We start from the raw sequence: 14,517 nt of genomic DNA, 5'->3' as shown, positions 1-14,517 counted from the left end.
AGAAAAATTATAAATGAAACAAATTGCCTGGGTCCCTGGGACCCAGGGTCACGACTAGGTTATTCTATGAGAATTTGTTCTAGAAGATTTGATGAAACAGTAGACGTGATATTATGTTCCAAAAGGAATGCATGATTTGACTGTTTTCACATTGGGCTGATAAAAAAATTAATAAAAAAGTCTAAAGGGTCATCAATTCAATTGAACTTGACTGCATTAAAACCTGTATACCCAGCCTATATCCCCTACCATATCAATGAATTTTCATCTTAGCTAATAATTAGGCAATGATGTCACATCTTTTAACTTAGGCTATAACTCGAAAACGATAATTTTGGAGATAGTCACTTTTGTAGAGAAACTCTACGATTTCATTGAATTCTCAATTCACAGATTGCCTGGTAAATCCATTGGAATGTGAAGTTCAAATCAATGAGCTGCTACCAATCTGTAGGGGGTTGCTCTGGATGAGGGACTGACTTGTTCATCTCATGTTGAATCTTTTCAAAGGAATTGAATTGAAAGCAGCTAGATAGGGAAGAGGTGATTCTGGCCTTCCATTGCTGCTATGAGTCACTGCTGTCCCCTATACGGGAGCATGTCACTCATCACAAAAGAGTATTATATGTTAGAGTGAGTCCACCTAGATACGCATGTAGGTCTTTGTTCAAAGAGAAATTAATTTTGAAAGTCCCCGGTTCCTACCAATACCTACTATTACTTAGTAGGTATTACTATTATTAAGTAATAGTAGGTATTGTTTCTACCCGTATCACCTGGCTTGTGATAAGTTATTGATAGAATCAATGAAATAATTCAATGATTGAAAAATGGAAGTTGATCCTTCCAATTAACAACAACTTACATCTTTAATTTATTTTTTATGTTACAATCATTAATAATCCTATTATATTAAGCGAGCAATTTCTGTCTGTTTATATTTTTATATCTGGTTATCTGTTTATTTTTATATCTGGTTATTTATGTTCAACGGATCTCGAAAACGGCTCTAACGATCTTCACGAAATTTGAAACATAGTAGGTTTATGATATAAAAATTATCTTGCACCAGGTCTCATCCTTGGGAAAACTCGCTGAACGACATTAAAAGGATAATTCATCCTTGGCTGAAACAGCTGAGACTTTCGTCGTCTGTGTATAGTAAAAAGTGAGCGAGTGATTCTGTGGAAAATAAAAATATCGCATTCCCGAAATTCATAAGCTGACATATAGCCAGCTGTGAAATATAAACACGATCATTTTAGAGAATTGTGTTCTGTTTATCAATAAATAAAAATAACGAGCGAAGCTCGGTGCCCCGATATTATAAAACATGTATATGAAACTTAATAATAATTGAGTTGTAAAATGATTGGACAATAAGTGCAGATATTCATCAATACAATAGAATATTCAGGAATGCTGTTAAACTGAAGCATCACCATAGTTTCATGAGAGGAACCCAATATTTATTAGTCAAAAAGTTTTCAATTATCTGCTTCCATATAATAGTCCAGTCAAGGAAAGATTATAGAGGGAAAAGTTGGGAAGACAATTTTTGACCCCGCAGTTCTGTTAAGGGTAGTAAGGAGGTAAACATATCAAAACCCTCTGTGCTAAGGGGGTGGGGGTGGTTCAAAGGTACAATTTTTTGGTTTCTCGCATAAAACTGAAAAACTATGTATCCTAAGGACTTGACTGTCATATAACAAATTGGAGCTTACATAATTTCCTACAATATTCATTCCTCAACTTTTTTTATATCTTCTCTTGCTTTCGAGATATCCGCTCTTGAAGGTGTGACATTTAAAAAAAACAACACTTTTACCACCAATTTTTTCTATTTTTTCTCTTATAACTTTTTAAAAATTGATGGGACAAATCCATGTTGATTATGAGCTTATAGAGAACCAAATTCTCTTCAATTTGATGTATAATTTCACACTTTTACAAATTTCCCTACACCTTTTGCAGCAGCTTTAGTGTTGAGTGTGAAATCTCCATTTTCGCAACAATAGACCAATTATTGACAAAGGAATTTACATGGAATGTTTTAAACATAATTTTTGGCCAATCACCTCTTAGGGTACAACCACACTAAAAGCGGAGCGTGACGTGGCGTGGTCAGAGCGTTCATGATACACACAGGAAGCGTCTGAGCGTCAAGCGTCTAGAAAATGGCGTTGTCAAGTTTACACGGACATTGCTTTGCGGGAACAATTACTGGATTTTAGCTAAGCCTGCTAGCTAAGCCTCCATCATTTGATCGCCATCACAACTCTGGGCTAGTGGACTCTAACCCAAATGCAGCAGGAGTGAAGCCCCCAGCCGCTGGTGTGACGGTTGAACCTGCTAGGGATTGTACACCATCATTATTACCTAGTATTATTAGTCGTAGGGACACTGTAAATAAATTGAAAATAATACATCAAAACATAGATGGTATATTCAACAAGATAAATCAGTTGGATTTTTTGATCGATGATGGAAAGCCTGATATTCTTATAATTACAAAGCATGGATTGAAAGATTATGAAATTAGTTGTATAAAGTTCAGTAGAATGTCTTTCTTTTGTAGTTATTGTAGATCAGGTATGAAAAAGGGAGGTGTTGCTATTTTTGTAAATATTGACTTGGCCTGTACTTTCTTGTATTGTTTATGGCTTAATAAATATCTAATCTAATCTAGGGCAGAGTGGGTTGATGGAATTAACTTGAATCGTAGAATCACCATCTGTTTAATGTTTTAAGAAAGCATGAGTAGCCTACAACATGCGAATGTCAACTTCAACCTTTGATTATATTTTGGAGTGAAGCCTGATTTGGAAAAACATTCACTAATAATTATCATTTTAATTCCAATTATTGGAGGAATCCAATATCTGCTAAAGAAAGACTTTTAATTAAAAATTAATTACAAAGTTTAAAATGTTTTTATGTTTCCAATTTTTTTTCAAAATGATCAATATTATTTGTTACAAATGATAATTGAGTGGAATATTTGTAGTAAATTTATTAATTCAAGCCATCTAAATTCAAAATTTATAGTTTTCATGTTTATTTTGGACTAAAATTAAAAAAAAAATTGTACACGTGAAAGTCTAACCTTATCTTGGACTTAGTCACTAATAAATTTGGAAGAAAATTAGCACAAGGACTACTTTATTATTTTATCTACCAATGCTATTACATAAGTGTCATTTTCATTGTAATTAAATAACACTATATTTCATAGAAATTTGAATGAAATGGATTAGAATAGCCTCACTTTTGATTTCAAAGTGCAATAGATGAATGTTCTCTTTTGAATAATCAAATAGTACACATTACAGGGGAATTTAGGCAAACATTAAATTTAATATACTAGTGTACTAGATGGTAGTAGAAAATGTAGTAGAACAAGTGCATTATTATGTACAAGAGTAGACTACTAGTATGTACATTAGTAGGGCACTCTCACTTTGATGCTCCGCTTGTGGACGCTCCAAAAAACAAACCAGCTTGTTCCAAAGTTTGACGCTCCGCTCTGCGAGTAGACCCTTGCAGTGTATTTTAGCTCATTACTTAACATGATATTGTTAACGACGCTCCGCTCCGCTTTCAGTGTGGTTGTACCCTTAGAAAGGAGAGAGTTTCAGTTTTGTGAGATGACAACCGTGGTGTATGTGGAGGACACTCAACACCGCGAGGAGCCCAGCCGTCCCCAACCACCCGCCGGAACACACCACACTGTGAGCAGCATCCGCTACTCCACCCCTCCACAGACGCCAGCGCAGGGCGACCCTGGCAATTTAAATAGAGGAGTGGGGAAGTGTGAGCGGATACTTCCTCAAAACCTCAAAAAATGTTGTTTGTCGCCTTTAGCTGTGATGACACAACAATGTATGGACGATATTTGTGTGTACACACATGTTCAACACACTTGTCCTGATATTAGTGACCAACTTACTAGGAAACACAGTAAAAGAATTTGAATGAGCACACGTAAAGTCACAAATTTTCAGCTAGTAGTTGTTTCTACTTGATGATGTGTTCTTATATGTCTTTTCAAATTACTTGATCCTGCACATTTATAGTCACAATACTCGCAGCGGAAACGTCTTTCTCCTGTATGTGTTCTGATATGTTTCTTCAAACTCCCAAATCGAACAAATTTATAGTCACAATACTCGCAGCGGAAACGTCTTTCTCCTGTATGTGTTCTGATATGTTCCTTCAAATTACTTGATCGAGCACATTTATAGTCGCAATACTTGCAGCTGAAAGGTCATTCTCCTGTATGAGTTCTGATATGTCTCTTCAAAGTACCAGAATGAGAACATTTATAGTCACAATACTCGCAGCTGAAAGGTGTTTCTCCTGTATGTGTTCTGATATGTGATTTCAAATTACTTGATTGAGCACATTTATAGTCACAATACTCGCAGCTGAAAGGTGTTTCTCCTGTATGTGTTCTGATATGTGATTTCAAATGACTTGATCGAGCACATTTATAGTCGCAATACTTGCAGCTGAAAGGTTTTTCTCCTGTATGTGTTCTGATATGTCTCTTCAAAGTACCAGAACTAGAACATTTATAGTCACAATACTCGCAGCTGAAAGGTGTTTCTCCTGTATGTGTCCTGATATGTGATTTCAAAGAAGCAGATTGAGCACATTTATAGTCGCAATACTTGCAGCTGAAAGGTCTTTCTCCTGTATGTGTTCTGATATGTTCCTTCAAATTAACAGATTGAGCACATTTATAGTCGCAATACTCACAACTGAAAGGCTTTTCCCCAGTGTGTTTCGTCATGTGTCTCTTCAAATGAGAGATCGATGGAGTTTTATAGCTGCAGTCAGCACAGCTGTAGAGCTTGATCTTTTTGCCAGCCACAGATGGATCAGTGCACTCTTTTACTAGAGAGATTGAATGTGCATTCAGTCCACCCACTTCTGTTGCATTGGCAGTTTCAGATGTGCTGCAGTTTGAAGGCCACATCTCCGGTTCACTCTCTACCAAACATCCTTCTGCCTCTTGCTCAACTGCAAATACCAATAATGCAACTTGCAAATGATTGATGCAGAATAAAGACAATAAAGTAATGATAGAATATAGTGTAAAACACTCACACAATTTTCCTTGTCTCACCTCAATCATAACTCATTAATTATCATAATCATTATTTACCAACTGATACAATAGTTTATACAAACCAAGAGTTTTGCAGCCGATTGTAGAAATAGTATATACATAAAACAAATTATAGAGTTGAATATTGGGTTGGATTATGAACAATCAGAGAAAAAATAACAACAAATAAATTATGCCATGAGCTATTTTTTTATTGAATAATGTTCCATGATTGCTGATCCAGACCATGGTTTTCTCTCAATTGACATACATATAGGTTGAATTGTCTGAGAATGATTGGTTATGTATATGGCTGCCTATCTCTTTTGTTTCAAAACATGAAAATACTGTTAAAAATAGGAAATTCCACCTGTGTTTTGACACAAACTGTAAGAAATGTGCGTCAAAATTAAAACTATAAACTGACATGAAATTGTGAGCTCTAGTTTGATGAGTGGGGTATCCACTATTCATCGACTACTCAAAAGAGCAATATGGCTACAATTGGCAAACACAGCACATTATTGCATATCAGTTGTGCTGGAAATAGGATGATAATCTGTAGTGAACACAAGTAATCAAGTCAAGTGCAATTTATTGAAAGAATAAGTCATTGATGTTGTCAATACCACTATGTATATAGTGGTAAATAATATACCACAATACTAATATATACAATACTAAATAATATACCACCTATAACTGTTGCTATGGCAACCACATCTGATAGCCATTACCCTTCATAATAAATTATTCCTTCATTTCCTATTTTTTCCATTTACAATCATGTGTTATTATAATTGATTAATAAAAATGAATGAAATTATAACACGAATCTCACCATATTCTTCCTCTTTGATGAATATTAGATTATAGCCAGGGATTAGATAATGTTGTTGGCTGAAATCATCATCATTTGGAGAGCATGCAGTGCTGCACTCTGTCGCTGGTTCTTGGCTGCTATCATTCTCCTGCTCAACTCTCGCCATCTGCAATATTGACATCACAAACAATGAGAAGAAAATCGATTATTGTTACACTTCATGTAAAAGACACAAATATTGGTACTGTAAGTTGTGGAGGAACAGTAGCTACTGAATTTGACTGCTGTCTTGAGTTATATCACGATAATTCTAGTTTAATGATAGTAATTGTACTGGTTCTTAATAATCATGAAATTTCAAGCTAAGGCCAGCCATTCACTTTAAGGATTACCAAAGAGCTATAGCTGTACAGATATTTGTCTGCACTCTGCAGTACACCTGGACAGGCAAGAGATAATACTGTGCACTGGGTGAATGAGGGGTAGTTGAAGTTGAAATAGCAGCCCTAGATTAAGATAAACTGATTGCTAGTTTGGTGGGTGTAAACAGAAAACAGACAAGAATGCTAGTCAAAATATTTACAACTTATTGTATAACAATAAAGTATGGACTTTCTTCTGTATACATACACTTGACGAAATTGCAATATAGACATTGATAGTGTTCCTTGAATTTGATGGAAATAGAATTCCATCTATCTATTTCAAACAAGCTGGTCTTCCTGTGGGACTCCCCACAATTCGAGGCATGCGCTAAGCCATGTCAAGTCTTTTATGAAATAAAAGTAACTAAGTCAACTTAATTACCAAGTTATTTATCTATATCTATATATATAAAAATGAATGTCTGTTTGTGTGTTAGTTAGTTTGTTTGTTCCCTATAGACTCGAAAACTACTTGACAGAACGGCATGAAACTTTGGGAATATGTTGTGTGAATATTGGGGATGGTTTCTGACCAGAAATTTAAATAGGGGGGCTAATAATAATTATATATTAATCCATTTTACAGACCTATGTTTTCGAAATTGTCGGCCGAGCGGCTAACGTAGAACGGGAAGATCATCATGATTCAAGATCATGTTGTGATAATATGTTTTAGCATAATTATGAACTGACCAGCTGTAATAAACACGTCACTCTGTGATAAAATTGTTTACTGGTATTAAAACGGTAGTTTTAAGCACAAAGGAAGTCCGTATTGAGATGTAAATAAAAATATTAATTGTCAGATAAATTTCATGATTCACCAAATAAAGTCAAGTGTGACATGAGATACATTGACTTTTTGGCGGTACGGAGTTCGCCGGATAAGCTAGTATATAAATAAAAATCGAGCCTCAAATTTTGACATTCAATAACTTTTTTATGTGTGCACCGAATTTGATGATTTTTTTAGTTGTGTTCGTTATGTCCAGGACCAGGTTTATGGCCTCTCAGATTTATAATTTGACTTCAGGACTCTTTCCTACGGTCCTTCAAAGTTTACATGTAATCCTTATGAGAGAAGATTTGTGAGCTGACCACACACAGAAATAGAATCAGCTGTTATAATCATTGCGACATCCAACAGCCGTCGGTGGATAGTAGACAAGAGTGTGTGCTGCTCCATAACCGCCCATGTATTTTATTCTAAACACCGTGACTAAAAACAAAATGACTGTTCTGTTTGTAACCATCCAGCAGTGCGGCCTCAGGTTAAAATCTTGAAATTCTGAAATCTTGAAGAACTGAAATAGGCCTATACCATACTAAGTAGATTAGGGATCTACAGTATATGCAAACTTTCAAGTTGATCAGATCAGTAGTTCAGACGTGATGATGCATCATTCATGTATTTCCTATCCCTACTTGTATCCTTGTATGCAAGGGTAGTATATAGCAGGTTGCCTCGATCGCGTTTACGTACGCGCATGAGATGGCATGAGCCTACGTCAAACTCCGACTTTTCGGCCGGCAAACGCCGGCTTCCCATATGAATTACATAGAAAACACCGCGTCAAATATCAATTCCTCACACAAAAATATCTGTATTGATGAAAAATATTAATATGCGATTCAATTCGAAAAGAAACTAGCTTTACATCAGTATGTATTTTGAAAACATTGATTTATTTCGAAAAGTGTAGAAAGTCCTTGAATCTATCAATATATTCAATCAGTAAAACGATTCATATTTGTGAAAAGGCTGGTAACTTATTTGTTTTGGACTTATTTTAAACAATAATACGACAAAATAAAGCAAACAAATATAATTTTATGCTGGTCGTCCAATTATATTTAAAAATGATTGTTTCTTATTTGACAATCGGTTGATAGTATCGTCACCCGGAATGCTAGCTGCAAACATTTGTATATGACTATTTGTTTAGGAATTTATTAATTGACAAATACCTAGAATTAATTCAGCGAATTCATGGAACTGTTTACCATGGTTACAAGCTATTTTAGATCGTTGTACTGTCTGGCTACTAATAATTATTTTGATTGTCTACTGGAAAGCGTAGTGCCAAGAAGTTGCTCTTTTATTGTGTTTTTGTTTCTACTCAGTGCAGTATTATTATTATTGACGATTATTAGTATATTTTATTGATTCTTTTCATAGAACACAAATTTACAAAGGAAATATCATATTATTCACAGCAGAATGTTATTTTTGATTTCAATGTGTCCATGGGAGACATGAATGCAAAGAACACTTGTGTAAAGCAAGAATAGATCTTAATTATAATTCAATTACTTTAAATAATTATAACTTTAAATACCATAACATAAGTTTTTCATAAAATGTTTCAACTACCTTACGGTATGATAGTGTAATGCCCGTTATTTGTTATTTGATAAAATAACAGCATTGAGAGTCATGATTATCTATTTTTTGTTAATAATTACGATAGATAAAAATCTTTATAATGTTAAAAAAGATGTTCATACACTCTTAGGGCTTATCTAGACTGTTTATTTTTGTGATAATGCTAGGCAAGAGTTGATGGGTTCACATTGTTTCAGGAGTTGTTGATAAAATAACGTTAATATCCTGAAATTCCTAAAACGGTGTACACACGTACGTTTGCCTCGGGTGAGCATACGTGTATGGGCTTGCATTCGCACGTGTGGACACTGTTCGCTGAGGCATGTGGGCGAACCGGAACCCTGTCGGTATTTTGGCGTGCTCAAAGGCGCCTCGGGCGAGCATTGAATGTACGTGTGGACGCGATTTTGCCATACGGGTGAGGCAAAACGTAAACATTGAAGGCGTCATAACCTAATTCCAATGAATTAGGTTAATGAATGACAAATCAAATTGTGATCCAATAACTAATTGTAAAATGTATGATTTTTGTAATTTTGTAGGATATGTGGATTGTCAAATATTTAAATAGAAACATGCATGGAGTATATAATTTGTATCATGATTAACAAATTTAGAACTGCATAATTTAAATGAAAAAAGCTTCTCTACAGGGTTCCTACAAGAAAGTATAGCTCAAATATTATTTTACTGTGGCTATCAAATCATCTTGTGTTTGTTTCATGTTATCAATCAGAGTTGTTAATTAAAATTGTAATCATCAATATGATATTATACGTTTTAGATAGCTAGGCTATCTATAGAGAGATTTATTCAAACTTTGAACTAGTATTCCCTTGAAGGTAAATCTTGAAGCTAATCTTTTGGAGAATCTTGTTTTGTCATGTGTATGAGCAGAGTTAGTTTAAAATGGGCAGCAATTTAGTATTTGATTCAATTTATGGCTAATTTCCTTAAAGAAGACTGTCAATTTTTTGAGACAGTGTTAAGTGCTTTGATTAGGTCATCAAAACTTCTGGAATTATTGTAGAAATCTTCTTTTTTTTGAGATTCAGAATATATATTGGAAACCAACAAATGAATCGCCTAATGCCAAGAATCTCAAAGTTGGAGCCAATCGTTCTTGTGGAGTTATTGCTCCATGATATGATATCATTATTGTTTAGATAACTAGATGAATTAGATTCAGTATATTAACAAGATAATGTTTTGACAACCTAATAAAGTTTGAATTGTCAATCTTATGTCATGTAGCAATTTATTTCCTTACTTCAACCTACAATCGTTCAACCCACCAACATCGTTTGTCAAGTTTTATTTTTGATTTTATTATATAAGTCATTGAAATAAAATGATACTGCTGCAATTTGTGATAACTATCTTCAATTATGGAATGACGCCATTGTTGTCATGTTGTGGAAAATCTACATCTACCATGTCTTCGTGTCGTCTGCAAATCAGATAGCTATTTGAATGCCGAGGCATACGTGGATCGCGTCCACAAGGACGTACAGTGAATGTTGAGGCATATGTACATATGATTGTTCGCGCGAATCTGTACGGACGTGTGTACAAGGCTTAAAGAAGCTGTTGGTTCTTTCCACAGACCTTCATAAGGATGAAATTTTTTGATGATTTCTAAATGAGAATAGAATCTACATAAGAGAAAGAACTAAAACGATGCAGAAAAAATTAAGAGAAGGAACAAAAAATCTAGTGTGGCGCACTCACACAACTTTCCTTGCCGTTATGAGAATTGATCACCTGACGCTAGTGTTCACGCGCATCTCAAGTCTACTCATAAACAAAGATCTGAGCCTGCTGGTGACAGGACAATAACGCTGGAGACATATGAGGTCTGCTATCTCTTCATAGTGAATCATTTAATAGAATCTATAGTTTCCAACAGTTTGCAATAGAATAATCACATTTTATCGAATTTCGAGTTTATTTTCAATTTTAGGTGAAAATGTTACTGACATTAATTGTAGAGATTTCCATGCTCAATCTTTTCCATTCGAATTTTTTGTTTGAATTGTATCTGAAGCCTGATAATTGGGAATCTAAAATCCAACTTTGCGTAGATGGGGCGGAGCTCCTGAAATTTTTACAGATATGGGACTTGTGGTAGTTGATAGAGCTTATCAATGACTTTTAGGTATAAATTTAATCAAAATCGTTGGAGCCGTTTTTGAGAACATCGCGAAAACCCCTGTTTTTGACAACATTTTCTCCATTTTAGCCGCCATCTTGAATTGCATTTGATCGAAATTGTTCGTGTCGGATCCTTATATTGTAAGGACCTTAAGTTTCAAATTTCAAGTCATTCCGTTAATTGAGAGATGAGATATCGTGTACACAGACGCACATACAATCATACACACACATACACACACACACACACACACACCACACACACACACACATACAGACCAATACCAAAAAACCACTTTTTTGGACTCAGGAGACCTTGAAACGTATAGAAATTTAGAAATTGTGGTACCTTAATTTTTTCGGAAAGCAATACTTTCCTTACCTATGGTAATAGGGCAAGGAAAGTAAAAAGTATTTGAAATGGTATTATCAAATCGAATCGTGTGTTCAAACGATTTGTTTTAGACTCGCCAGTAACATTTATAGGATTTTTTTTTAAATTTGTTCTGATATTGTTTCAAAGAGGATAAAATGCTGAACATTTTGATATCACTCACTTCTATGTAGTGTTGATGGTTAATTTTCTATGAGGGCTAAAAGTTGGGCATTTTTACGTTTGAATGCATGTTAAGCCGGGCCGAGAGGTCGCAGCATGACGTCACACCATAGCCGGCTGCGTTATCCACGCGTCCTATGTAATCAACAAGGCAACCTTCTATGTACCATCTTGACTTGTATGAGCCGATTCTTTCCATTATTATAGGCCTACCGAAGATTATTCTGGTCATTTGATGGAGCTTTTTACAATTTTGAATTTTCATACTGTTTTTCTGACGAATCTGGAAGAAAAGTTTTCATTCAGCAATAAGTTTTAATAATAATTTGATGAGAAAATCTCAAACTAAGCTGCATTATTTATTTATTCTAGTCAAGATAGAGTACATGCCTGATTGGAAGTTGAACCATTGTGTGAGGATGGCTCATCTTTGACGTTGCTCGTTGCAAATTCATATTCTCCAAATTCATCCTCCTTTTTCTCGATCTTGATCTGTGAACATAAGAGATTCTTGTGTCACTTGGAAACCAGACGAATATCAAACTCAGCAAGAGATAGTGCTCAGTATTGAAATATGGGTTGTAGTAGTTGATGTTTGTTTATTTCTGTAGTTAGAATAGCAATGAATAGATTCAAGAATATATCCTTTAAAGAATGGACCTTTTTCTTTTGTTCCCATTGATGTCTTACTCTACAGTTTTATAAGATACATGAAAGGCGATCAAAAAAAAATTGCACAATTATAAAGAATATTGTGATTGAAATAATCTTTCATCTAATTTCATTATACAGAGTGAGTCATATGTACGGGTACCCCTCAATAAATTGGACACTGTTATATATATAATACTGTTAATACTGTAACTTTCAGGATAAGTTATTCATCAAATACTCCACCTTTTGACGTACAACTGAATTTTAACCCCTCATAAGGGGGTGACTTAGGGGTTGTAGCTCGAATATTTGTAATGTAAACATTCATTGTGGTACATCAATTTTAAGGCCTTTCTAAAACAAGAAAGATGACAACAATAAAGATTTTCTATGATACTTGTATTCAAAATGGCGGCTGATTGAAGTTTTAGTTTTTAAAGAAATAATTGATAAAGTTCAATCAGCCGCCATTTTTTATAAAAGTATCATAGAACATTTTAATTGATGTCATCTTTCTCGTTTTGAAAATGCCTTTAAAATTATGTATTACACAATGAGTGTTTACATTCAAAATATTTGAGTTACAACCCTTCATTTCCTTAAAAACTAAAACTTCAATCAGCCGCCATTTTGGATACAAGTATCATAGAATATTTTTGTCGATGGCATCTTTCTTGTTTTAAAAAGGCCTTTAAAATGATGTGCCTCACAATGGGTGTTTACATTTAAAATCTTCGAGTTACAACCCCTAAGTCACCCCCTTATGAGGGGTTGAAATTCAGTTTTGAGTCTTTAAATAAAATTCTCAGTTTTATAACAAATTTTAAAATTTATCTCATTTTTTGTTCAAATTTTATTTTTTATATGTGTTTATCAAATAGTTCTAAAGGTTTTAGAACAAAAAGTTTTTTTTGGAAGTGAATTTTTCATGAAGAAATTTCAAAGGCAAGATTGTGAATATATTCCAACCTTAAAATGACAGTGTTATTGTGCATTACATTATGAGTGGATTTTGAATTCTGAATTTGAAGCTCAGTTTTTGCAGGCCGGACACAGCAATGTCTCCCGGCTACATAGGCCAAAGTTATCGACTCTTTGATTGTTTTCAATTTTTGTATGGCCTATGAGTGCATATGCATATACACGTCAAAAGGTAGATATTTGACCAATACTTATCCTGAAAGTTACAGTATTATCTCTACAGCAGTTTCCAACTTATTGAAGGGTTCCCATACATATGACTCATTTTGTATACTATCAACAGTAGAAAAGTTGGAAGAAAATTGGATTCAACTTTATCGTATAGCTGTAGTTATCGGATGGGCACGTTAAATTGTCGGTCCCGGCTGAAGTATGACAGTCGTAAGGCCCATTGACAGCTAAAATAATATATTCAGGCGGGATGGAACTTCCGTCAGGAACTCCCCGCCAATAAAAGCCATACGAATATTATTATTATCATATAGCTGTAGTCAGTAAATCTCAAGGTGGATTGTTCAACAATACATGCCTGTTGAGTAGCTGTATCATCACGTGTAGCTCCGATCCAACTGTCATCCAAGGCACTTTCCTGTTTCTCAACTTTAACCTGCAACAAAGATACAAAAAATCAACTTGAATCCTTCACAGTCGAATCTTGTTGGAACACATTTTCTGTTTTAAGGTTATCTATTTCAGATACCCTGGTAAAGTACTGTACTTGACAATTAATCAGGTAACACTCTGATGGTGCGAATTTTCAAAGCTTGAAATCCCCATAGATCGAATAATTATGCAACAGACACCCATTTTACACATTGAATAAGGTGGGCCGTCCACTAGGATCGTTTTCGTCCGAACTAGCATCGGCCGAAAACTACCGAACTCGTCCGAACGATCCCCCAACGAAGAAAGGAATAGATGCTCGTCCATTGCAACAGGTTCATACGGCCGGCTCCGGCCGATCAATTTTTCGATCCGAATCGAATGGGATTTTCCGGCTCTATCCGGCCGAACTAACTAGTCGAGCTGAGACAATAACTAGTGTTCCTAACCTAATATTGTCCCACAGTCTTATTTGTTTTTGAAGTTGATCTGTGTCATAAAGATGTTTTACAAGCATTTTTCTATTTCAATGACGGCTGAAAATTCAATACATCCCCATACTCTATAATTGTGTCATAGCGTTCATCCTCAAATATAACCCTCCAAAGTCATCAAACAATATAATTTAAAGTTTTAAAGATAAAATACTTCTTCTTTCGTTGATATTTAGTTAATGAATAAATATTTAATAATGATTCTTGTATGATGATATGATTGAATGAATAAATATCTGTGAATTTAAACAGTTATTTTAATGTGTTATGGAAATTATGAGTTAATCTATTTTTTTTCTAACAACAAAAAACGAAGAGAAAAAACTGA

General features: G+C 34.7%; 1 protein-coding gene across 2 annotated transcripts in view; it reads right to left on the bottom strand.

Annotated features, from left to right (window-relative positions):
• The window catches only part of LOC111060413 (enoyl-CoA hydratase domain-containing protein 3, mitochondrial), a 57,032-nt gene that overhangs the window by 26,066 nt on the left and 16,449 nt on the right, over positions 1-14,517 (bottom strand). The window contains exons 4-5 of one of the 2 annotated variants that reach the window (XM_039444894.1): positions 13,622-13,699; positions 11,848-11,949 (exon numbers count right to left, since the gene is read on the bottom strand). In XM_039444894.1, coding sequence (XP_039300828.1) covers positions 11,848-11,949; positions 13,622-13,699 — 180 coding nt within the window. The remainder of the gene's footprint in view (positions 1-11,847; positions 11,950-13,621; positions 13,700-14,517) is intronic. The other variant, XM_039444902.1, reaches the window with a different exon arrangement.

This window comes from Nilaparvata lugens, chromosome 1 (assembly GCF_014356525.2).
Source record: "Nilaparvata lugens isolate BPH chromosome 1, ASM1435652v1, whole genome shotgun sequence".
Taxonomy (NCBI): Eukaryota; Metazoa; Arthropoda; class Insecta; order Hemiptera; family Delphacidae; genus Nilaparvata; species Nilaparvata lugens.
The sequence above is the reverse complement of the archived record's forward strand: the minus strand, read 5'-3'. Positions and strand labels throughout refer to the sequence as shown.